This window comes from Brassica napus, chromosome C9, assembly GCF_020379485.1.
Source record: "Brassica napus cultivar Da-Ae chromosome C9, Da-Ae, whole genome shotgun sequence".
Taxonomy (NCBI): domain Eukaryota; kingdom Viridiplantae; phylum Streptophyta; class Magnoliopsida; order Brassicales; family Brassicaceae; genus Brassica; species Brassica napus.
Window position 1 is genome coordinate 5,221,912 of NC_063452.1, and position 25,934 is coordinate 5,247,845.

At 34.2% G+C, this 25,934-nt stretch overlaps 2 protein-coding genes across 3 annotated transcripts; one reads left to right on the forward strand and one right to left on the reverse strand.

Annotated features, from left to right (window-relative positions):
- Positions 1–128: 128 nt before the first annotated feature.
- On the forward strand, positions 129–6,289 carry LOC106397761. Of its 2 annotated transcripts, XM_022702850.2 has the most exons (9): positions 129–278; positions 4,479–4,827; positions 4,966–4,999; positions 5,094–5,291; positions 5,374–5,463; positions 5,557–5,622; positions 5,713–5,804; positions 5,887–5,934; positions 6,031–6,289. In XM_022702850.2, the coding sequence occupies exons 1-9, from the start codon at positions 272–274 to the stop codon at positions 6,146–6,148; spliced, it is 1,002 nt and encodes a 333-aa protein (XP_022558571.2). In that variant the 5' UTR covers positions 129–271; the 3' UTR covers positions 6,149–6,289. The 2 variants fall into 2 exon arrangements, with proteins under 2 accessions (XP_022558571.2, XP_013693838.2); XM_013838384.3 differs by lacking the exon at positions 129–278 and having other exon boundaries at positions 4,043–4,827.
- A 2,397-nt stretch (positions 6,290–8,686) lies between these two features.
- Positions 8,687–10,757, reverse strand: LOC125593328. Its single transcript, XM_048769813.1, has 7 exons — positions 10,672–10,757; positions 10,478–10,607; positions 10,284–10,403; positions 10,021–10,197; positions 9,693–9,914; positions 9,354–9,616; positions 8,687–9,077 (listed from the first exon to the last, which is right to left on the reverse strand). Exons 1-7 carry the CDS (start codon positions 10,755–10,757, stop codon positions 8,687–8,689), a joined length of 1,389 nt encoding a protein of 462 aa, XP_048625770.1.
- Between the last annotated feature and the right edge of the window lie 15,177 nt (positions 10,758–25,934).

The window sequence follows — 25,934 nt, forward strand, 5'->3', positions numbered from 1 at the left end:
GAACAAAAGAACTTGAAACATGTAAGCTAAGCTAACTAACTAACTACCTTTAGTTAAACCCCAATTTGGCAAGGCTCCTCTCATTGCTTTTAAAGCTTCTCATGATTCCCACACTTTCTTAAATTTCACTTACTCATATTTTTCTTTATTTAACATTTTAATATTTTTTGTTGTTATATAAACATCATCTTGGTGGTTTCTTCCAACATTTTTTTTTCTTTTCGTTTGAGCCATTCTTTCGTTCTTTTCTAACGTGCAAGATTGTGAATCCATGAAAGGTACCAAAACTCTTTCTGTATCTAGTTTAGCATTCTTAAGAATCATTTTTTTTCTATCTTCAAAATGTTTTTTGTTCAATACATCTTCGATAATGTGATCTAGTTTTTGTATTTTTATATAAGTAATTTTATTATAGTGCGATCTAATCATGCATACACACCAAAATTTATTCTTTATAATTTGGTTTGTTTCTGTGGTGGGCATTAAAAAGAAACCAAACCGTGAAAGAAACCTTGCGAGTTTGTTCATTGAATAATAAAGACAAAAGATGGAAATATTGTTTTGTGTGTTGTCGATTTGAAAATATAATGTAGTAGTAGTAAAGTGAAGCTAACATCAGTTTTTTTTTTTTTTTTAATACTTATTCATTCATGTTTCTTCTTTTCCAGAGTACCTTTATCTAACATCAGTTTTAGTTGTAAACGCGTTTACTTAGCGTCCAAGTCGCGTCGCTATCGTCTTTTGGTTCTGTTTGTGGCAGCTGTCCCTCTGTCACACATGAATCCTCTATTCCTCTTCAAACCTACGTGACCGACCTGTAGCCTCACCTATTATTACATATATAACATTATAAAATGTAATATCTTTTTCTTGGTAAAAAAAACAAATGCATCTACATATTTAAGCTATAGGTTTGAAATTTGGAGTTAAATTCAACTTTATTTGTTTATAAATTTCTTATTTAGTTGGAACATTTTCAATGTTTTCATATCAAAGCGTTTTTCTTCAATGATAATTCAAGCAAAAATAATTGAAGGAAAAGGAGTCTGCCGACAGAAATGGTTCCCCCATAACTCACAAATCTCAAAACTTCTTTATTGGTCTTTCGTTAATCGTTTCAAATCAAATTGATTTATTTGGAAAAGATTGCTTTTAACAAAGCCATGAAAGCCGCTATTTGTTACTCTTAAAACAGGCCAAAAAGATTTGATTAATAACTTGATGCTCTGCAAGAACAATACACATAGAGTATTTGATAAATATATTAGTCATTATTCATCACATACTAGTATGTATTAAGTCTTTTAATTATATGCGTAAATTGCATTGGCTGTTGTATGGCAAGAGACAAAAGCCTTACAACACAAGGTATCAAAATCTTTTGGAATTACCAATAAGCATTTCCCAAGGCTGGTCCACTAGGATCGTATACTTTGGTTTATTTTAGTTAATGCAAAGATTTTATTTTTCTTCTTGTTTGGAGTTACCAATAAGCATTCCTTATGATGGGCCCGTTAAAAATAGACAGCTTTTTCTTGATTTAATCGTACTTGTTTTTTTAATAGATATTTTATCGTATTCAGCAAGCCATGCATTATCATCAAAAAGACAATCTAAACAAGTAAACCCCACCAGAAATAGTTACTAACTAATTTCCAACATTTTTGTTTTCAACATTTCTTAGTGAGTTTAATTGTTTAACTTTTATGATAAAACACAATTGCTTACAAGTTACAACTGAGTGTACTGATGATCTCTTCTACATATTTAAAATGATTTAGAAACCACATGAATTAACCAGCTAGACACTAATCTAATCATGTAACCAAATTAAATCACACATTAATCTAGGTTGCAAACACGCGGATCATTCCACAAAACAAAATTGAAGCAAATATTTCAACATCTAGTATCGCTCATTCTTGTTCAGGATAGCTGCAAGGATCTACAATGCACCGACAAATGATATTGTCGTGTTAATTTTGTGTCATTGTGTGGCATAGTTTGAGTGAGGTATAATTATATTGAAATGCACATACATATTGGTTAAAATTTTAAATTTCAAAAGCATTTTGTTCAAAATTAATTACACTTACAAAACTTATATACTAATTTGATTCAACTTGGTTCTGAATGCTGTTTATTTGCTTCAACTGGAGTACTAATCACGACTACTAAATACACTAGCCACATTCTTCAAATGTTACTCATCACGTGATCCATTTCAAATAACTTTCCATTCAAGTTTCAAACTCAAAACATTTGTTCACAAACATGTAGAAGTTAGAACTTGAGAATATACAAAATTATTGAAAGTTATTTATTAAGAAGAATGAGAAAGGGTCCCATACTCTGGTATTTGGATGTTTATCTGAAACTTCATCAGTCTTCGGTTTGGGTTTGATGTGTCCCACTCGTTGCTTTTGACCAAAAGTAACCTATTATTACCTTTAGCTTAATAAAAAATACTAGCCATTTGACCAAAAAACAAATACTAGCCACATCAATAGGTGTTTTCCTTAATTAATTTATTATTATTATTGAAACATCAAAATCGTCAAAAAGAAACATTTCACAATTGGTTTTTTGGGTTGAAGTTAGGTTTCATTCCGGGAGGCGGAGGCTTCGTTTAGCTCCGCCGTCGCCGTTCAAGTTTCCGGGGGGTGGAGGCTCCTTTCAGCTCTGCGCCGCCGGCAAAGCTTCCGGGAGGTAGAGGCTCTCACAGCTCTGCGCCGTCGGATCTTGCACCGAGGGGTGAAGGTGTCCTGTACCTTGCCTCGTCGGCTCTGGTTTTTTCTTCTTCTGCTTAATTTTTAAAATTAGTTTATAGGGCCTTAGTGTTGGTTTTTTGGCTTTGGTGATGTTTGAGTTCCGTGGGTGTTTCTCTCGTTGGTGGAAGAGAGAAGCGACCGTTTCAAGTTGGTGTGTTTCGGTGAGCCGTGGTTGTTACTCTGGTGTGTGCTCGAATGGTGGTGGTGATGATCTCGCTCCGGCGATTGATCTCGCCGGTAAAGATTTCTCTGGAGTACAAGACGGCGGTGATGGAGAGTGTTGGTAGGTCTTGGGATCCGGCTTGTCTCGGTGAGGCTTGTTCCTATAGTGGCCGGTTAGAAGCGTCCGTTCTCCGGCGTAAGTGCTTACGGTGGCGGCGACTTTTGCGGGTTTGCTCCTCGAGGTAGGGCGAACCGCGAGTCGGGTGTTTGGGTTCGAGGTTAACGGGCTTGGGCCTAAGCGGGTTGTTTTGTTTAAGTTGGGTTTTGTGGTTGGGCCTTTTTGGTCTTTGTAATTCTCTTTGGGCTGCGGGCCTGTTATCTATTATAATTCAGTTGGAAAAAAAAAAAAAACATTTCACAATTCTTTAGAGAGCTCCCAAATATATCCTTTATTTTCGTTTTTATTTAAATACAATATCAAATAGAATTATTCTCTTTTTAAGTGGTGGAACTGTATAACCTAACTAAACACAAGCCATATCTGTCCTCCCCACTTGGAATCTTAGTATTTATACGCGTATATACATATTCCACGTATGTATGTTACATGTGAATACGTAACATATAGGGTACATGTGTATATAACATATACAAAAGAGAAAGGACGCATAAACAATCCATACGTCCCAATGTATGCTGGAGAGTTTTAAAGCTTTTTATACTCTTTTTTTGGGTATTTGCAAAAAGATTGAGACTCCACATCGAAATGCCTTTATTTTATTTACATCTTTATAGATTCTTGAGCATCTAAACATATATATATATATATATATATATATATACAAACTCATCCATTTATCAATGCATCAATTTGACTATATGCCAAATAGAAAATTAAAACAAACATCTTCCTTTCAAGACATAAATCCTCAACCAAGTGCCTCGAATCCATTACCATTTCATACACATGGAATATTTATTTAAAAATGCATGGAAATTTTAATAGTGAAACATTATGCTATGAATTATTTATTTACATGTTTTTGGTCGATAAATTTGTGTATTTAACTATTTAAGCCTCTCTATCCCACTGTATAAAAATACTTGTCTTTCCTAAAGCAAAGAAGCAAAGAATCGTGTTCTCTTACACATCCACAGTCTTTTTGCATTTTTATTGCAAGGATCATTTTTTTCCTTAGCTTCGACATCAGCTCCATCTTATTCATCTTTATTCACTCTCTTTCTCTCTTTTTCTTTATTAAAACATTTTTCTTTCAAATCTGATCAGCTGGATTCTTTACTAATGGTTTTCTTCATCGTTATGTGCAATAACACATGCTTTTAAAGCTTCGAATCTCTCCCTTTGCTTCATCAACTATCTTTAATCACCTCGTGACTCAAGATTTTCAAAATCCCCTACAGATTGTTCTAAATATAATCCACACTTGTCTTTAGTCTTTACTCTGTTTTTGTTTCTTCTCAAACATTACAACGAAATGGCTTCATCATCATCATCATTATTATCATCACCATCTTCATATGCAGAGTTAAAAGACGCTTGGCATCCATCAACAACAATAGTGGACACAACAGCATCAAGCTACTGGTTTAACTGGAGGGTTATGATCTGCTGCATGTGGATGGCCATAGCTATGGTGATCACCGCTTTTCTTGTATTCAAATACGAAGGCTTTCGCCGAAAAAGAAGTGGAGAAGGAGGAGAGAAAGAGTGGTCGGGTAATGTATATGAAGATGAGACTTGGAGGCCTTGTCTCCGTAATATTCACCCAGCTTGGCTTCTTGCTTTTCGAGCTGTTGCCTTCTTCGTTCTTCTCATTATGCTTATCGTTATTAGCCTTGTTGATGGACCTACCATCTTCTTCTACTATACACAGTAAGCTCTATCTATCTCTCTTGATAAAAATTATAATGTGACTCCAATCTTTAGAGAATGGATACAAAACATTATCTCTGTTTTATTTTTTTGCTGGTCTTTAATTTTGTTAATGGTCTATTTTGTTTTGATTTTCAGGTGGACTTTTGCTTTGATTACTCTCTATTTTGGAGTGATGTTCTGTCTCAAAACATGATTATTTTTATTATTAACTTGTTTGTAACATTGTTCAAGTTTCTTACATTTTTCTATGCCTTTTTTAACAGCTAGGTTCGCTTCTTTCGCTGCATGGATGTTACCAATACAATAAAAGAGTTGCTGGTGATAGAGTAGATAGTATTGAGGCCATGTCCATAGACTCAGAGAGAGTGATATCCAAAGACTCTGATCATACTCTTCGAAAGAGTCAATATTCTAGTAAACCAGCTGGTTTTTGGGGATATGTTTTCCAAATAATATTTCAGGTAATTAAAATCAAATTCCATAACCATGCACAAGTTATTATGTTTTCATTATTATTTATTGATTGGATATCTGGTGAAACAGATGAATGCAGGTGCAGTTTTGCTCACTGACTGTGTCTTCTGGTTCATCATTGTTCCTTTCCTCGAGATTCATGATTATAGCCTTAACGTAGTAAGCAATCTAATAAGCCATTTTACTTTTTTGTTATATAAACACATTTGATGATCAATTCATAATAGAAAGTATCTATAATCAATACTGCAGCTGGTGATCAGCATGCACTCTCTTAACGCGATTTTCTTGCTTGGTGATGCTGCTTTGAACTCTTTGGTATATCTCAGATTCTTGCAAATGAAATATACAGTGGTTGCTATATACTCTAATTATTCTTATTTGATTTTTGAATTTTCATTATTACAGAGTTTTCCATGCTTCAGAATTGCTTACTTCTTCTTATGGACAATAGCTTATGTTTTATTCCAGTGGACTCTCCACTCGTTAGTCCACATATGGTAACAATTCATACAAATTCCTCTGATCTTCTTGATGTAATCATTCTTAACCTTGGCAGTAATCACTCCTTACGTTTAATAGGTGGCCTTACCCATTCTTGGACTTAGCATCCCACTATGCGCCACTGTGGTAACTTAAAAATTCCAAAGATGTTTAAAAGTTTTCTCCATTTTGTGTTGGAAATTTATGGCTGATTACATTCAAATGATACGGCAATTTTTACAGGTATTTCTCAGTTGCAGTGATGCACTTGCCATGCTATGGAGCCTTTACCTTGTTGGTGAAGCTAAAACATCGGCTTCTTCAGAGATGGTTTCCTGAGTCTTACCAGAGTTCTCGGTAGTAGCTTTCATGGAAAGCAACCACGTTTGAATGGAAGACTAATTTAAGTAGATGTTTTTTTTTTGAAAATACAGAAGGAAACAAAAAAATGAAGTGTGTAGCAACAAACTCATGCTTATAATTTATAAATATGATTTAATTATTTGGTCTTATCATTATTTGGTCTTATCAATTAAGAGGTTGCTTGAAAGATATGACAATTTAGACAAGTAGGAGCATGGTAAAAGAGCAAAATACAGTAACTTATTCATTTGTTTATAGGCCTAGAGATTGGCTAGCTTTCATTGGACATGTTCTGAGCTTTCTATGAACTAATAGTGGATTTCATTCTGGACTTCCAATACTCTCTAATGAAAGTTGAAAACCTGGTGTATATGTAATTAAAACCAGATATTCTATCAGCTATTAATTGAACCTATATATGCTCCTTCAATTGTTACTCCCAAAGCATCATATATTCAAATAAACTTTTATCAAATAAGCAGATTAAAATGAATGTGACTGAACACTCTGATAAAAGGGGTAATATGTTAAAAAAAAAAAGGGTATATGTTCAAACGGACATCCCCTATATATTAATTGAGAAGCATTTGAAAAATTAGAACCTTAATTTTGTATTAATTAAAAAAAACCCCAAATCCTAGGTGGCACTCTAAATGCCTTCTAAATTTCATTTCAAAGAATTCTAGAGCATCTAATCCCCTATATATTAATTGAGAAGCATTTGAAAAATTAGAACCTTAATTTTGTATTAATTAAAAAAAAACCTCAAATCCTAGGTGGCACTCTAAATGCCTTCTAAATTCCATTTCAAGGAATTCTAGAGCATCTAATATAAAGTATAGTTTAATCTAATGGTGTCACATTATTCCATAATTATATAACACTAGAGAACATTATGTTAACCTAAAATATAGAAAGTGTGTATTCTTTCCTTAAATAAAAGCTACGGAATTACCTAATATGATTTACATATATATGGCAATTAATGATTATGAATAATAAAGATTTGATAACATTTTTGCATTCTTCTTCATTTTTGTTTAAATTTATATTATTAAAAAAATTAAACAATCACATTAACCATATAATAAAAAAATTAGATTTTTTCTTATATGTTATATTTTGAATTTTTTAAAATGACTTTAAAATTACAAAAATGAGGAAACCTTATATGTTATATTTTTTTTTAAAACGACTTTAAAATACAAAAATGCGGACATCTTATATGGTATATTTTTCTTATATGTTAGAATTTTCTTATATGTTATATTTTGATTTTTTTTTAAAACGACTTTAAATTACAAAAATGTAAGTTTTCCTTAAGTATACGACTAGAAACATTAAAATGACATGTATCAATTCGATGGTTGATTTGAAAGCTTTGAAAACTATATGGAAGATAAAAGTCAAAATAATTTAACTGTAGAAACAATACTATTCACTTTTTTCAAGAATGTGTTCGATGGGAAAAATAAGGTTTTTATGTCATAATTTGTTTAATGTCCACTAGAGAACATTATATTAACCTAAAATGTAAGAAATGTGTATTCTTTCCTTAAATAAAAGCTACAGAATTACCTAATATGATTTATATATATATGACAATTAATGATTATGAATAATAAAGATTTGATAACAATTTTTGCATCATTCTTCATTTTTTTTTAATTTTATATTTTTAAAAAAATAAACAATCACATTAACTCTATAATAAAAAAATTAGATTTTTTCTTATAAGTTATATTTTGAATTTTTAAAAATGACTTTAAAATACAAAAATGAGGAAACCTTATATGTTATATATATTTTTTAAAACGACTTTAAAATACAAAAATGAGGAAACCTTATATGTTATATTTTTCTTATATGTTAGATTTTTTCTTATATGTTATATTTTGAATTTTTTAAAACGACTTTAAATTATAAAAATGTAAGTTTTCCTTAAGTATACGACTAAAAACATTTAAATGACATGTATCAGTTTTGTGTTAAAAAAAGAGAGACATGTATCAGTTTGATTTTTGATTTGAAAGCTTTCAAAACCATATGTAAGATAAAAGTCAAAATAATTTAACTGTGAAAACAATACTGTTCACTTTTTCAAGAATGTGTTCGAGGAAAAAAATAAGGTTTTTATGTCATAATTTGTTTAATGTACACTAGAGAACATTATATTAACCTAAAATATAAGAAGTGTGTATTCTTTCACAAAATAAAAGTTACGAAATTACCTAATATGATTTACATATATATGACAATTAATGATTATAAATAATAAAGATTTGATAACAATTTTTGCAACCTTCTTCATTTTGTTTAATTTTATATTATTAAAAAAATAAACAATCACATTAACCGTATAATAAAGAAATTAGACTTTTTCTTATATGTTATATTTTGAATTTTTTTAAATGACTTTAAATTACAAAAATGAGGAAACCTTATATGTTATATATATTTTTTAAAACGACTTTAAAATACAAAAATGAGGACACCTTATATGTTATATTTTTCTTATATGCACTACAAGAAAACATCAAGGATTCTGAGGGAAAAAATCGTCGGAATTTCGTCGGAATATCGTTATTCCGACGCAATTCCGACGAAATACGTCGTCGGAAATAATTCCTCGGAATTTCTTTTTTCCTCTGAAATCCCTCGGAATTTTCCGACGGAATTCCGAGGAAATAAATTTCCGAGGAAATTCCGAGGATCCCTTGTTTGTCGGAAAAGTCCTCGGAATATACCGAGGTAGAACTTCGTCGGGATAATTCCTCGGAAGTTCATCGATCGATGCGTGTTTGGACATATATACATCGATCGATAGGAGTATACCGACGGACTTTTTCCTCGGTTTATTCCGAGGAACTATTCCCTCGGTATATTCCGAGGGATCCGTTCCTCGGAATTTTCCGAGGGAGTTGTCCCTCGGAAAATTCCGAGGGAAATGTCCCTCGCTATATTTTTTAAAAAAAACGGATCGATCGATGCGTTTTTGTTCAAAAACGCATCGATCGATGTAGTGAAAAATATAATTAATTTCCTCGAAATGTAAAAAATATTAATTTTTTTGAAAAAATAAAATTTCTGAAATTTAAATTCGAAAATATGAAATTAAAAGTAAAATTGAAATCATACTAATTAATATTCAAAGTTTCACAAATAAAAATAAAACATTCCGAGATTGGGGAAAAAAAAACTACGGGTCTGGCACGTCCGGGAACACCTCGTTCGGGTACATCCTCTGCATCATCTCCATCATTTGCTGGTTCAGCCTCCTCTGTGCCTCATAGCCCGCCTGTTGAGCCGCCATCTGGGTCTCCAACAAAGATATTCGATCATCTTTGTCCTTCAACTGAGCCGTAAGTACTTCTGGATCAACAAAGGGCGGTGGTGCAGAAGAAGGAGGAACCGACCGGGTGCGACGACCCAAACCGAACAAACGTCCCTTCTTCTTTGGAACCGACTGAATAGAAAAAAGCCAAATTTAGAAATTTAAACCAAGAAATAAATGAATTGAACTTTAAAAAAAAAGAACTTACGGATTCAACGATTTCGTTGATTCGAAACCGGGACAAGTTGGTCGAAGCCGTCGAAGCGTCATCCTCGGTTTGAAGCTGAGACACTTCGTCTACCACCTGAGTTTGGACCAGGTCGACCACGTCCCTCACAAGACCGTCATCAATCTGGCCGGTCTTCTTGTTGGTATACGCCCTCCTCATTAGGGCGAGATCATCGACCGGCTCGCCATCATTTTCTTCCGCCTTGAAAAAAAACATAAAATTAAAGAAACATTAGAAATTAGAAGAAATGCACAATAAATTTAAATTCTGAAACTCAAATAATTGAAGAAAAAGCGGTTGAACTTACCATGCGATCTCCGAGAGTGGCAATAGATTGAGCACCCAAGTTATGCTTGTAGATGCCCTTCCCTTTACGGTCGCTCCTGCGGTTGGTGGAGTTGGTGGAAGAAGTTTCTTTCGTCTCCTCCTTATCCCAATGCGCACACAACTCCTTCCAGACCGTATCGTTCATCGACTTTGGGACCTTTTAATTAAAAAAAAAAGAAAAAGTTTAATAAATTAAAAAATAGTTTAATAAATTAAAAAATTGTTTAATAAATTAAATCGAACCTTATTGATTTCCCACTTCTTCTTCCACTCGTGGATCTGCTTCCCATAGTTGTCCATTACTTTATGGACGAAGTGGTGATAGATAAAGAGCGTCTCATCGGAATTCCAGTTGAACTCTTGCTGAAAAAAAAACACAATTAGTAGAAAATTTATATTAAAGATTAAAAATATAAGTAAAAAATTAGAATACTTACCGCAAACTGACGAAACCACAGAACCTGCTTGTCGGTTGGGAAGTGAGTGAAAGTCGGATGTCCACTGTCGAGGGCCGAGTACATCATACGGTTGATCCATGCGCTGATCCCGTTCCCGGATCGGTTGAACCTTATTAAAAGAACAAACGGTTAATAATGAATCCAAATTTAAAGAAAAAAAAATGTTTAATTACCATGTTTGACCCCGTCCATGTGGATACGGAGTGAGATACGGAAGATGGTCACGACCGGGCTGTTGAACCAACTCCGCAACCCTCATCACTCCCGGAGGACCCGGAGGAACAGGAGCGGATGCAGCAGCGGGAGCGAGAGGAGCATGAGCGGGTGCAGCAGAGGGAGATGTATGGTTGGAGCTGTGGGGCGAAGGGGAATCCTGAAAATGGCTGGAATCCCGAGACTGGCTCCCCGTACCACCACGACCACGACGCTGTCGAGGCCGGGTCTGATCATCATGAGACCTGTAAATTAAAAAATATATTTAATAAATACAGAAATATATAAATTAATTTTTTTTATTAAAAAAAAATCCCAAATAATTTAATCACAGAAAAAGATTTATATATATTAAATTTTTTAATAAATATATAAAAATAGTTCTAATAAACAAAAATAGTTTTAATAAATAAAAATTGTTTAATAATTAAAATGTTTTGTAAAATCCAAAAAATCGAATTTATATAGAAATTTTTTTTTGTAAAATCCAAAAAATCGAATTTATATAGAAAAATCGTTTTGTAAAATACAAAAATCGATTTTATATACAAAAATTGATTTTATAAATACAAAAAATAAAAAAATTATAAAAAAATTCTAAATCAATTCAACAAAACAAATTATTCAACCAAATCACAATTCTAAACCTATTATACAACCAAATCACAATCCTAACCAATCACCCTAACAAAAATCTATCAAAACTACACAAAAACCTAACAAATAGAACCTAAGAGAGTGGGATAGGGTCCTTACATGATTTGTGTAAGAGAAGAGGGAGATCGCCGGAGATATCGTCGGATTTCAGGGGGAAATCGCCGGAGAGAAAGAGAGGAGTCGCGCAGAGGAAGAAGAGAGAAATGGGGAAGAAGAAGGGGCTCGTGGTTATAAAACCTAGGGTCCGACGGACATTATCCGTCGGAATTCCGTCGGAATTCTAATTTCAATTTTCGCGAAATATTTGCCCGGTAAAATGAAAATATTCCGAGGAAATTCCGACAGATAGTAAAATATCCGTCGGAATTTCCTCGGAATATTCCGAGGAAATACCGAGGAACTAGTGTTTGGGGTTTCAAAACATCAATTTTTTTTGCCGTATTTCATTTCTTATACAATTGTAATGCATACCATTGAGGATTCTTTGTATACATGAGCATAAACCATGAAATAACAAATTTCAAAACTAATTGAAAGTATTCCCTTTACCGTTCGTTAAAAGGTATAAGTGTTTCTCTTATGTTGCGAGATTTCGTTCATACAATCGGAAAAGTGTTAATTATACGGTAAGGAACAAATTTTTGACTTCATAATGAACTTAAGACACTTAATAAGGGTTATATAGGTGTTATTCAAACGGCAAAACGTTGTTTTCGGTTTAAAAACCCTATTTCCTCGGAATTTCCTCGGATTATTCCGAGGGAACTCCGACGAAACCCTCTTCTTCCTCGAAATTTCCTCGGAATATTCCGAGGAAATTCCGACGAACTAGTGTTTGGGGTTTCAAAACGTAATTTTTTTTAAAAAAACGCATCGATCGATTACTAAGATGGCCCGGGCCGTAAGATTGTGATCGATCGATGAGAGTATCCCATCGATCTATCGACAATCTGAATTGTTCCTCGGAATTTCCTCGGAAAATCTTGTATGTTTTTTTAAAAATGCATCGATCGATGCGTTATAGAACAAAAACGCATCGATCGATTACTAGGATGGACCGGGCCGTAAGATTGTGATCGATCGATGAGATTAACCCATCGATCTATCGACAATCTGAATTGTTCCTCGGAATTTCATCGGAAAATCTTGTATGTTTTTTTAAAAATGCATCGATCGATGCGTTATAGAACAAAAACGCATCGATCGATTACTAGGATTTACGGGGCCGTAAGATTGTGATCGATCGATGAGAGTAACCCATCGATCTATCGACAATCTGAATTGTTCCTCGGAATTTCGTCGGAAAATCTTGTATGTTTTTTTAAAAATGCATCGATCGATGCGTTATAGAACACAAACGCATCGATCGATTACTAGGATGGACCGGGCCGTAAGATTGTGATCGATCGATGAGAGTATCCCATCGATCGATCGACAATCTGAATTGTTCCTCGGAATTTCCTCGGAAAATCTTGTATGTTTTTTTAAAAACGCATCGATCGATGCGTTATAGAACAAAAACGCATCGATCGATTACCAAGATGGCCCGGGCCGTAAGAATGTGATCGATCGATGCGTTATAGAAACAAAACGCATCGATCGATGCGTGTTCGGAAAACAGAATTATAAGGCAAAACCCGACCTTTTTTGGATCTAAACCTTAGAACTCTCATCCCCTCCGATTTCCCCTATAATTCGCCCCCCCCTTTCTCTCTCTATAATCATCCGATTTGAACAATTTTGGGCTCTATTCCACTTGATTTTTCGAGCTCTACCTGATTCCTACACTCGTCTTCACCCTAAGACAGGTATACTCCGCGAATCTCCACATTCTGAAATCGTGTTCTTGAGCAATTTTTTGGGTTTTGTGAATTTCTTATTTCCGTGTTGATTCCTTGATCAAATATGCATGAAACAGATGTTTAAACATGGAATAGAACACAATTGTCTGTGATCAACGAGTTTGGAACATGATTTGAGATGATTTAGGGATAGAGAATTTTTTTCAATTTCGTTTTTTTTTATCACAACTCGATTTTGCTTTTCATTTTCATGTTCAGCTTTGCCTTCTTAATTGATTATAACCATGTTGAGAGCAATGATTCTATTTTGTAGAGAATGAAGCGCACGAAAACATCAGCAAAGAAAAACACACAAGAAGCGGGTTCGTCACAGCTGGAGAAGCAAAGGCCAAAGAAGTGGGATAAGTCTGATACCACCCACTACAACAACATGAAGAAGGTAGCCGTTCCGGCTACACAACTAGCATGTCCTGAGACGATGACAATATTGGGAATCAAAGCAGACATTGAAGGACTGTTCCAGAACATGGGTCTAGGCCAACTATGCAACCTCAAGGAACCCACTTATCCGGAGTTGGTACGCCAGTTCATAGCATCCGCATACGTCACCCGTCCCGATGATAGCCATCAGGAAGGTTTTCTGGCATTCGTAGTGCAGAAAGTATACTATGAGGTATCTTTCACAGACCTCTGCGGACTATTTGGATTGAGTGCGGGGGAGAGGACATATGGTCTTTATTGGACTTCAGAGCTGTTGAACTTCTGGGAAACGATTGGCACAGGGGTTTATAGATCTTCTCAGGCAAAGGAGTCACTTATCCGGAGCCCAGTACTGAGATATGCGACACGCCTCATTGGCTCATTGCTATACGGGACAACCACAGCCGCATCAGTCACGCAATGGGAGTTGTGCCTCCTGTACCAAGGTGTGAGGCATTTGCTACCGGCATTTGGAAACTCTACATTCCCACCTGCTACTGCCTTCAACATGGGAGCGGTGCTGGCCGCAAACTTAGCAGGATACAAGGGGAAAGTAACCAAATCCAAGAGCAATGCATGTGGATTTGGTGCAGTGATTACTCGGATCCTTAGACATGTGGGTGTAGACTGTGAGAACCACCAGGTAGCACTGGACAGATCGAACAACATTGCTTGGAACTACCTGGATGTCATTTCTCTAGTAAGTAAGGAGTTCATAGCTGGTCCCCACTCGAGGATCGATCGGGATGGTCCTTACGTCTACGTATTCCAGGACCGAGCGAAGAAAACACTCTACTGCCACCTGCCTCAGATCGGCCTGACTGCTCTACTTTCAGAGGCTGCAGTTGAGTTTCTACCCCCTGCTACCGCACTAGTAGACAAGCCATCCTTCTTCACGCCAAAATATCAGACCAAAGGCAAGGGCGTGGTTGATGAAGAAGGACAAGATGAGGCTGCACAAGCCATTCCAGATGATTCACAACCCCATCAGCTACTCCCATCAGACTCCAGCCAGTACAAGCTGCAAGAGCTTCCACCGAACGCCACTTCGCGCCAGCAACAACATTGGAGAGATCAGAGCATAAAGACAAACAACGACATGCTACACAAGATCTGGGCTGCCATTTCACGTATCAGGCCGTGTCGTTGCCAAAAGGATGATGTAGTTCATCGGGACAACTCTCCATCCAGCTCTGGTTCGGGTTCGAGTGGTACACACATGGTAAGAAAGAGGTCCAAGAGACCCAACGATGCAGGAACATCTGGAGCAGGAGACGAGGAGTAGGAGCTATCACCGGCTATTTTATTTTCTTTTCTATTCTAACGTTTTATGGTCTTATTTTCTGTTAATTTTGAACTGAGTTTTTTTTTAGGTTTCTTAATTATGAGTTCGTATTTCTTTTACATGGTTTCTTTGTTTTATTTGGTTGTGTTTTGTGTAGCTTTTAATTCGTATTCAGCTTTGCCTTGCTAGATAAACCAAATAACTATTATCCAAGGAAAGAGGTTATATCAAGTGTTCCTCGGAATTTCCTCGGTATTTCTTAAAAAAAAAAAAAAAAAAGTTCAATGGTAGTCTGTTTCCGAGTCATCATCACCAGATGAATCTGAATCTGGATCTTGGTGAAACTCTCCAATTACTGGTTCATCCTCTACGTGAACGACGGCTTCCTCTCCAAAGTCGGTTAAATCGACTACAAGGCCAACTCCAGCTAAATCTTCTGCTGCACTACAGTTGCCGGATGTGCTTGGTTGTAGTGGGTCTTCCAGCTCAGAACTTCCCTGAACTCGGCCTCTCGGGTTGAGTCTTGTAACAGTAACCCATGGATCATCTCTGTTCCTTACCCGGGGGTACTTGATATAACAAACCTGTAACATTTAGAAAAATTATAAATTAATACACATGATGATGAATCATTCTGAATAATTAACATTTAATTACCTGATCGGCCTGGGAAGCAAGAATGAAAGGATCATAATATTGCAGCTTTCGCCTCGAATTTACTGATATAACACCAAATGCATCTGTTCTCACACCTCGATCTGGGGTGTTGTCGTGCCAATCACAATAGAAAACAGTACAGCGCAATCCAACCATGCCCAAATACTTGATTTCCAAAATCTCATGTATGTGTCCGTAGTATACATCATCTCCTGATGCAGAACAAACGCCAGCATCATAAGTCGTACTCGAACGTCTCCTCTTCTGAGTTGTGAATGCATATCCTCGAGTACAAAATCTCGGATATGACTTCACAACAAAGTTTGGTCCAACGACCATCTCACGTATCCAATCGTCAAATGTTTCACCTCTGGCCAAACCAGCAGACACCTATTAATAGCACATATATATATATTATATCAATAAATGTGAATTAGTATAAATATGTGATAAAATATATTTTAATTTGTTTAAAGCACTCACATAAGTAAACATCCATCCAGTAAATTCTCTCTGCTTCATTTCTTCTAGTTCGTCCTCTGTGGCGTATCTATACTCGAACCGCTTTTCTGCCATGAAAATCCTGTATATGATGACAATAATGTAATTAATTAAGATTTAAATTTCAACTTGTTAAAATAAAAATTTGTAAGCTCATTTATTTACCTCTCATATTGAAGAACGTCTTCGCAGTTGGTGAGCAAATATGTTTGCAAATGACTGCGCTCCTGCTCAGTAAGTCGACGGTCCTTTGGTTTTCCGCTAAGTCGTCCAACGTCTGTGAAAATGTCTGGAACCGTAACATGATATGTTGCCCGTTCGCCTCTATCATCATGCCGAGCAGGTCTTCTGTTTTTGGTCTGAACTTCTGCTGGAAAGTAGTACTCGGCAAAGTTTGAAGTTTCTTCATTGATCATCTGTGCGACTATAGAACCTTCCACCCTACTTAAATTTTTCACCATCTTCTTCAAATGGAACATATACCGCTCATACAGATACATCCATCTATACTGCACAGGACCACCAAGTTCCAATTCTCTTGCCAGGTGAATAACAAGATGCTCCATAACATCAAAAAATGAGGGAGGAAATATCTTCTCAAGGTTGCACTGAATCACGGCTATGTTAGTCTTCAAATTTTCAATACCTTCAAGAGTCACTGATCTCGTGCATAAATCGCGGAAGAAACCACTTATCCCTGCAATTGCTTCATGAACATTTCGTGGTAATATTTCCTTGAAGGCGAACGGAAGGAGGCGCTGCATCATTACATGGCAATCGTGGCTTTTCAAGCCAGTAAACTTTCCTTCCTTTCTGTCGATACAGTTACGCAAATTTGATGCGTAACCGTCTGGAAATTCCACATCGTTTGAAATCCAATCAAAGAACGCATCTTTTCCCGCTGCATCAAGTCGGTATATGGGAAAAGGAGCCCTACCATTCTCATCAACATGAAGTTCTGAACGAGCACATATATCGACTAAATCCAGTCTTGACTTCAAATTATCCTTTGTTTTACCTTGAACATTAAGGATCGTGTTCATGAGATTGTCAAAAAAGTTCTTCTCAATATGCATGACATCTAAATTATGCCTTAGCAGATGATCCTCCCAGTATGGCAGATCCCAGAAAATACTTTTTTTGTGCCAGTTATGTAGTTCTCCAACAGCATCTACCGGAAAACGCTCATGTCCACCGACTTCTGGCGTCCTTTCTGCACCAAAATCTCTTAGTTGTATCTTCAAATCTTTCCCACAAATTTCCGGAGGTGGACTGTCAAACACCCTCTTGTTCTTCGTAAACAAATTCCTACTCCTACGATATGGATGATCAGGTGGTAGGAATCTCCTGTGACAGTCAAACCAACACGTTTTCCTTCCGTGCTTTAGTTGGAAAGCATCAGTGTTATCTTGACAATATGGACATGATAGCCTTCCATGCGTTGTCCATCCAGACAACATACCATATGCTGGAAAATCACTTATTGTCCACATTAGTACTGCCCGCATTTGAAAGTTTTCTTTACACGAAACATCGTATGTTTCAGCACCTTGAGCCCATAGTTGTTGCAACTCATATATTAGTGGCTGAAGAAACACATCAAGTGATCTCTTAGGATGCTCTGGTCCGGGAACGAGAATCGAGAGAAACAAAAACTCTCGTCGCAAGCACAAGTTTGGGGGGAGGTTGTATGGTGTAAGAATGACGGGCCATAGAGAATACTGTCTTCCACTCTTGCCAAACGGACTGAAACCATCAGTACATAATCCAAGGTAGACATTTCTTCTCTCATACGCAAAGTCGGGATACTTTGATTGGAAATGCTTCCACGCTTTTGCATCTGAAGGATGTCTGATCTCACCATCTGTTGAGTGCTCCGCATGCCATCTCATTGGTTGCGCTGTGCGTTCAGACAGATACAACCTCTGCAACCTTTCCGTCAAAGGTAAATACCACATCCTTTTATATGGCACTGGAACTCTTCCAATTGTATCTTTATAACGAGGCTTTCCACAAAATTTGCATGTAACCCGCTGTTCATCCACCCTCCAATAAATCATGCAGTTGTCGCTGCATACATCTATTACCTGATACGATAAACCAAGACCAGCTACGAGTTTCTGAACCTCGTAGTATGAACCAGGAGCTACATTATCCTCGGGTAGAATACCTTTTACAAAATCAGCAATCGCATCCACACAGTCTTCAGCCAAATTATAATCTGTTTTAATGCCCATCAATCTTGTAGCAGATGATAAAGCTGAATGACCATCTCTGCAACCTTCGTACAATGGTTGCTTTCCAGCATCCAACATATCATAAAATCTCCTAGCTTCTGCATTGGGTAAATCTTCCCCTCTAAAATGATCATTTACCATCTGCTCAGTACCTACACCATAATCTACATCCGTTCTAATTGGTTCTTCTAATCTAACCGCTGGCTGAGGTTCACTAGTACTACCATGTTCATAATCAGTTTCCCCATGATGATACCAAATTTTGTAACTTCGTGTAAACCCACTCAAATATAGATGAGTCCAAACATCCCACTCTTTAATAACCTTTCTATTTTTACAATTAGAGCAAGGACATCTTAACATACCTGTTTTTGCTTCCGGTTGTCGGTGAACTAACCCCATGAATTCAGTTATACCTCGTTGGTATTCTTCCGTAAGCAATCTCGTGTTCGGATCCAAATGAGGTCGATCGATCCAAGAACGAAAATAATTTGAAGAAGACATATTTTTTATGAATCAAATTCGTGTGTAAATAGAGTAAGAGGGAGGATGAAGATATGAAGTGAATGAAGAGGAAGAGGAGTGCTTGTATTTATAGTTTAAATCCTGCCGACATACCGAGGAAATTCCGACGGAATTCCGACGGACAAAACTAGTTCGTCGGAATTTCCTCGGAATTTTGTAAAATCCCCCAACGGCTCTCCAACGGCTATAATATTTCCTCGGAATTCATCGGTTTTTTCCGAGGAACAGAGTTTTCCTCGGAATTTCCTCGGAATATTCCGACGGACTGTAGTTTCCTCGGAATTCCGTCGGTATATTCCGAGGAAATTCCGAGGAAACCCAATTTTGTGTTTCCTCGGAATTTCCTCGGAAATTCCTCGGTATATTCCGAGGATTTCATTTTCCGTCGGAATGTCCGTCAGAATATCGCTGTTTTCTTGTAGTGATGTTAGATTTTTTCTTATATGTTATATTTTGAATTTTATAAAACGACTTTAAATTACAAAAATGTAAGTTTTCCTTAAGTATACGACTAAAAACATTAAAATGACATGTATCAATTCGATGGTTGATTTGAAAGCTTTCAAAACCATATGGAAGATAAAAGTCAAAATAATTCAACTGTGAAAACAATACTGTTCACTTTTTTCAAGAATGTGTTCTATGGAAAAATAAGGTTTTTATGTCATAATTTGTTTAATGTTCAATCCGATCAATCCCATGATGTATTAATTATAGTTTTGTTCCATTATTTTTAATAAAAATTGATCCGATCCATCGGAAATAAATTATATAATAACAACAAAAATATTTTATATATATAAATAAAATGATCAAATATATAAAAGAAACTACCGAAATATATACAAATAAATTCACCATGCGCAAGGCGCAGGTCTTATCCTAGTTAATATATTATGGGATAATAAGTTAAGTAAAAACGAGTTTGAAATTCTTCAAACGTACTCGTAAATCTAATGAGTAACCGAAGTCTTAAAACCACTAAGTAACAAAATCTTTCAAAGAAATAAAGATTTAGCAATTTAAACCTATGGGTTAGGCTTAAAGCTGTTAAAGATGGCTCTAATGTGCTTGCACTTGGAGTTATCAAGTGCTTTTTTGAGCGACTTGAGATCCTCGTGATACACCGATCCGTTCCACTGACGCATACACAGTTTTTGAGGTTATCTGACGGCTTTTCCCGGCCACGTAGTTTTTTTTCTTTGAGAATTGCCTTACGACGTGCCGCTAGAATGTCCGGTAATATGCCAAACAGCACTAACAAAGCGAAGCACCATAAGGGCATTCTGAAATTCTTCGGTACTTACCATAAACGCCATCCTTCCCTGATTAAAATAAAGCGTTATTTCTCATATGTTAACTAGGATAAGATCAGCGCCTTGCGCCGCGGAATTAAGTTATTATTTTTATTATATTTTGGAGAATGAAACAATAGTTTGGCTTCATTTGGATTAGGAGTGTTCAATCCAGCTATCGGGTTGGTTTCGATTCGGTTCGGTTTTTTTTCGGTATTTTGGTTAGTAAAATATAACTACTATTCTAAATCCATATTTACTTTGACTTTAGTCTTTCACATACTTTTGAAAGATTTCAACTGGACAACTAAATTGATCATCCAATCTTGTTGCTTTAAATCATTAGGATATATATATATATATATATAAATATATATATATATATATATTATTTAGTTTGAATATTTATTAAATAAAAATTCATATGCGTTATATTTTATGATCATTTGTAACTTATTATAACAAAAAAAAAATCTATTGATCACAAAATTTTCAGAGTGAGAATCTTCAAATTTCTAATAATATATAGACGTTTTGAAAAATTCAAAATATAACATATAAGAACAAATATAAATGCTTTTATTATATTTAATGTGATTTTTTAAATATCTTTTAATAATATAAAATTAAAAAAAAAGAACTAAGATACCAAAATTGTTATCAAATATTTATTATTCATAATAATTAATTTTCATATATACGTTAATCATATTAGGTAATTTCGTAGCTTCTAATTAAGGAAAGTGCAAAAACAATATTTGGTAGATTATTTATCAATTCGAATATTCGATAGTTAGTTTAATAAAAAATATAATGTAAGTTAAGATGGACCAACCTATTTTTTTAAGAATAGTATATTTTATATAGTCATTTATTAAATGAGAATTTATAATCATACACTTCTATGATCATTCATATCGTTTTATAACTGAATATTTAAATCATCGATAACAAAATTTTCAATGTGAAATCTTTAATAAGTTTATAATTTATAAATGTTTTTGAAAATTCATTGAAAGTTTTAATATTAAAATATTTATGTAATCTTATGGTATATAGTTTAATCTATATATATATATATATGTTTTATTATTAAATGATATTTTTTACTCATATGGTTTTAAAATCATGTGTATCTTCTTATAATAAAAATGTTAAACCATTGATCATTAATTTTTAACATAATAATTTTAATAGTTTTAGTCATTTATTGTCGTTTAAAAAAAATCAAAATATAACATATACGAAAAAATCTAAATTTTACTTTTATAGCTAATTTGATTGTTTAATTTATTTTAATAATATAAAATTAAACAAAAAATGATGGAGGAGATATAAATTGTTATCAAATCTTTATTATTAAAATCATTAATTGTCATATATATATTAGTCATTTATGGTAATTCCGTAGGTTTGATTTAAGGAAAGAAAATAACATATCATATCATTATATCATATAGTTTGACCAACTTATGTATCTAACAACATATAAAAATCGAATGTGGACCTACTTATTTTTCAATTGAATGTAATTGACTACCTAATTGAGTGACACCTATGCATTGGGGCCTATTTTAATTAATACAAAATTGAGGTTACATCTTTTCAAATGTTCCTCAATTAATATATAGGGGATGCTTTTACTAGGGTAGGATCCTTATTTTACTAGCGTAGGACAACTGATATTCGTAAAAAATAAATTGAATATGTTGCAAATTTACCGCTGGGACAAAGATTATTAATTCATTTCTGGATTGGCACTAACATTTTTTCTTTCTTTTAAGGTTATAAAAATGTGTTCATAGCTGATGGAGCCAGCTTGAGTCATGCTTTATTTCATTAGTGAATTGAATTATAAGTATGAAAAAAAAATATTATGATCATTAAGAGATCAAATAGTATGGATGGAAATGGTTTTGTGAGTCGACGCCCTAAATTAAGTTTGAGAGAGGTATGCTACATATAAAATTTGTTTGCCATAAGAAATAAAATGTTGTTGATACTGATCAAAACATTTGCATTTCGTTATTGCTTAAATGCAACTTATAAAAAGATTGACCATGCAAAAAACAATGAGAATTCTAAGACCAATATGACTGAAACTGATATGAGTATTGTAGTTTCTAAAATCAATCTGGTTGAGAATAATCATATAAAATTGTGTGATTTTGATGGTAAAAATAATATATTGTAATGATATGTATATTTCCTAAAAAGCAAAAATATGTTTTGGAAAAATTCAAATCATATATAAGTTGGATTTATAAATCAACTTGAGAGAACTACGAAAATAGTTGTATGAAAAATGTGAATTTCTAAGAATGAAACACATTTTAAAGAAAATTGTAATAATTTTCAAAAAAAAATTAATTCATTTAAATCTAAAAGAGTTGTAGATTAACTTTCTAAACTCTTAAGAGATGTTAAATGTAAATATGCATGTTTTTGAGTTATCTCAAGAAATGTGGGGGAAGTTTTGCTTACCATATAAAGTCGTTGGCAAGAGGCCAAATGAACTTAGTGATAGTTATCACAATATGATTTAAAAAAAAAAAACTAGTGTCATACACTGAGTTTTGTGTATAATGGTTAATTGTATCTTTAAAAAAGATGACAAAAATCATTAGACAATTAATCTCAACTAATCTCAAGAGATTATGCTCATTGTGATGACAACCTAGGATCATTTTTATTAAAGGTGTGTCATGAGATCAAATTGTTATATCATCTAAAGGAATGGGTCGCCGGTGGCGGTAACTCTACCTAACTAACTGGAGATCCCAAGAAATAGGTTCAAGGAGACAACTAAGTCAAACTAAATCTGCCCAAAACACTGTGAGACTTCGGTCTATACTCAGTTCCTATGATGATTAAATAGTTCTACATGTAAGGAATATAGGATAAGCATTAGATTTTAATGATTTGTGTCCATAGCTTTGAGATATGAATGAAGTAGTACATGATACTCCTCTAAACAAAGCTAATGGCAAATCACCTTGTGAGTGTGAAATGAGACCGTTTCTAGGAGAGTGAAGGAAAAGCTATATTCTCCAAGTTCACTCATGATTAACCAGGACTGTTCACGGCTAAAATGAACACAATAGAGAACCTAGTTCTGTGAGAGAATGAAGCTGTGTTATAGCTATTGTCTAGGTTTACACCAAAGCCTGGGAGGTTCAAGACATCATGGCCACCTCCTGGACGAGTAAATCCGATAGCTATTAACAATGACTGGTTCTAGGCTGAAAAATTGCTACCAACTCATCATGCAGTGAATTTCTCGTTTGTACTCTCAAAAGTCCTTAGTTAGGTCTTGTCGAGTCTTGTCTAGGAAGTCAAGTCTGTCGAGTTGTCTAGTGTATAGAGTCATTTCTATTCATGTGAGGGATTGTTGGAACTCGTTTTTGACAAAATGGTTTTAGATCATTTGTGGTAAGTTTCCGAGCGAAGACGTTCGTTGGAATAACCGGATGTTGGACACTATGAAGTAGTGTACCTATATGTCAAAATCAGAGTTGGTTTTGAATGAGAAATGGAGGTCCAAAGTGAGTGTCTTCAAAAGCTTTTATAGTTTTTAAATTTGGCTAAGTATAAAAACTAGCGAATGCACACATTGGATATTGGAGTTTAAATTTGATTTAAATTTGTTAGATAGACTTTGTGTCTAATAACTTATGGTTTAAATCATATTTATGTTATGTTTTATATTTGTTTAAATATAAAAATGTAAACTCATAGCAAAATAAATTAGCTTTGATTGGTCAAAGATATTAATATTTTTGCTAGTAAGTTACAGTCAAGGGTTAATGAAAATTTTGTTTTTCATTATGATAATTGATGTGACTTAATGCTCCATAACATCACTTTACGTTTGTTGTGATTTTGAAGAAAGAAAATCATACCTTTATGATTTGTATCATAACGTAAAGATGATGATCCTCATTCTCTTATTTCTATATAAAGGCCTGTGAGCCATTTAGAAAAGAGTTATTCTTGGATTCATCCTCTAGGGTGAACCTCTAGATTCACGTGAACCTCTAGATTCACTAACCAATATGATTATATTATTTCAAATTCGATATCTTTTAAAAAAAGAAACAAAATATTGTCAAGTTATATTATGTTTTAAAAAAAAAAGTAAAAAAAAAATAGTTACAGAAAAAAGAATTAAAAAAGATCTTTTTAACGTCGTCAGCAAAACCCTAAATCCTAAACCCTAAATATTAAATCCTAAACCATTGGATAAACCCTAAACCCTTGGATAAATCATAAACTCTAAATAAAAAAACTAAACCCTAAAACTCTAAACCCTAAACCCTTGAGTGTTTTAGTGTTACGTGATTTTGATTTAGAGTTTAAGATTTATCCTAGAGTTTAGAGTTTACCCAATGGTTTAGGGTTTAGATTTAGAGTATAGAGATTAGAATTTAGGGTTTAATGTTTTGCTGACGACATTAAAAATATTTTTTTTTTGTAACTACTACTATTTTTTATATATTTCTTTTTACTTTTTAATTTTAAAAATATAATATAATTTGACAATATTTTGTTTCCTTTTTTAAAATATATCGAATATGAAATAACACAATCGTATTAGTTGGTGAACCTAGAGGTTCACCCTATGGGGTGAACCCAAGAATAAGTCTTTAGAAAATATGCACATACTACCAACAGATTCATACAATCAAGAAACGATCTCATTTTGAATAGCTATGTTTATTTTTATTTTTTGAGTCTGAGAGTACATCATAAAATTAGGTTCGATAGATTCTGTTTTTCGGTGATGGTAAACAGAAACAATGATGCAGTTGTATCCTGGGAATCTGAGCGCTATGAAACCATCACACTACGGGACGTTTAAAAATTTAAGGAAAGAAATTAATCATCTCGACTCTGCAATTCTTCTTTATTTTTATATTTTGGTATTGTAATTTTGATTTATGTTCTTATTATTTTTTACAAATATCAATTGTCATATGGTAGTAAAATAAGGTTCCTATATTCACAACACTAAATATTTCTAGCTATTAAGGTTTCACAACTTCAAAAACAATTTCAAGGAAAAAATAAAAGAAAACCTAAAGACCATACTTCGACATATGCATAAAGTTGTATATATATATATATATATATATATATATATATATATATATATATATATATAATTAAGATTTTGATACCTTCGAATTTCTTCCGATGTAATACTGTTTTAGGAATTAGCTTCCTGAGCTAAATTAGTAAACTACGATCCTCTCCCCATCTAATCAAAGCCCTTATGAAATATATTACCACTCTCTTTTAATTATTTTATAGACAGTCGCAACTTATACCCAACGATGGAGTTTCTCTGATTTATATTAGGATTAGGATTTAAAAAAGAGAGGAAAGCAACAAATATATATAATCCTTTTTAATCCATTGCATTTATTTCTTTTTAACGGGAGAAACAAATATTTACAGATTATACGATTTTTTTGTTTGCTAAATTGTAAATATCATTAATCAAAATGAAGGTTCGGTTACAACCAAATCGCAACCAGATTTTGCTTTACAGCCAAATTTTGCTTTACAGCCAATTTGAATCTTTAGAGCCGCAAAAAGTTAAAAAAAAACTCCAAAGACACATGAAGATTAACTCAAAACTTACCAACAATGGTGTACTTTGAAGTCAATAGACAATTATAGGACAGGAGACATCAATATTAAAACTCCCTAACCAAGCGCTTTTTGACAACTAGCGTTAACCGGACCGTCAAGAGAATAGCTATAGGCAAGTTCAGTCAA

What these genes read in the sequence shown, in the direction of transcription:
- LOC106397761 (XM_013838384.3), top strand. Translation starts at nt 4,430, where the DNA reads ATGGCTTCATCATCATCATCATTATTATCATCACCATCTTCATATGCA. An exon ending in TGATTACTCTCTATTTTGGA is followed by an intron (nt 5,000 to 5,093) that starts GTGATGTTCTGT and finishes CTTTTTTAACAG; the next exon opens with CTAGGTTCGCTTCTTTCGCT. An exon ending in ATGATTATAGCCTTAACGTA is followed by an intron (nt 5,464 to 5,556) that starts GTAAGCAATCTA and finishes TCAATACTGCAG; the next exon opens with CTGGTGATCAGCATGCACTC.
- LOC125593328 (XM_048769813.1), bottom strand. Translation starts at nt 10,757, where the DNA reads ATGAGGGTTGCGGAGTTGGTTCAACAGCCCGGTCGTGACCATCTTCCG. An exon ending in TGTGGTTTCGTCAGTTTGCG is followed by an intron (nt 10,404 to 10,477) that starts GTAAGTATTCTA and finishes TTTTTTTTTCAG; the next exon opens with CAAGAGTTCAACTGGAATTC. An exon ending in TCAACGAAATCGTTGAATCC is followed by an intron (nt 9,617 to 9,692) that starts GTAAGTTCTTTT and finishes TTTTCTATTCAG; the next exon opens with TCGGTTCCAAAGAAGAAGGG.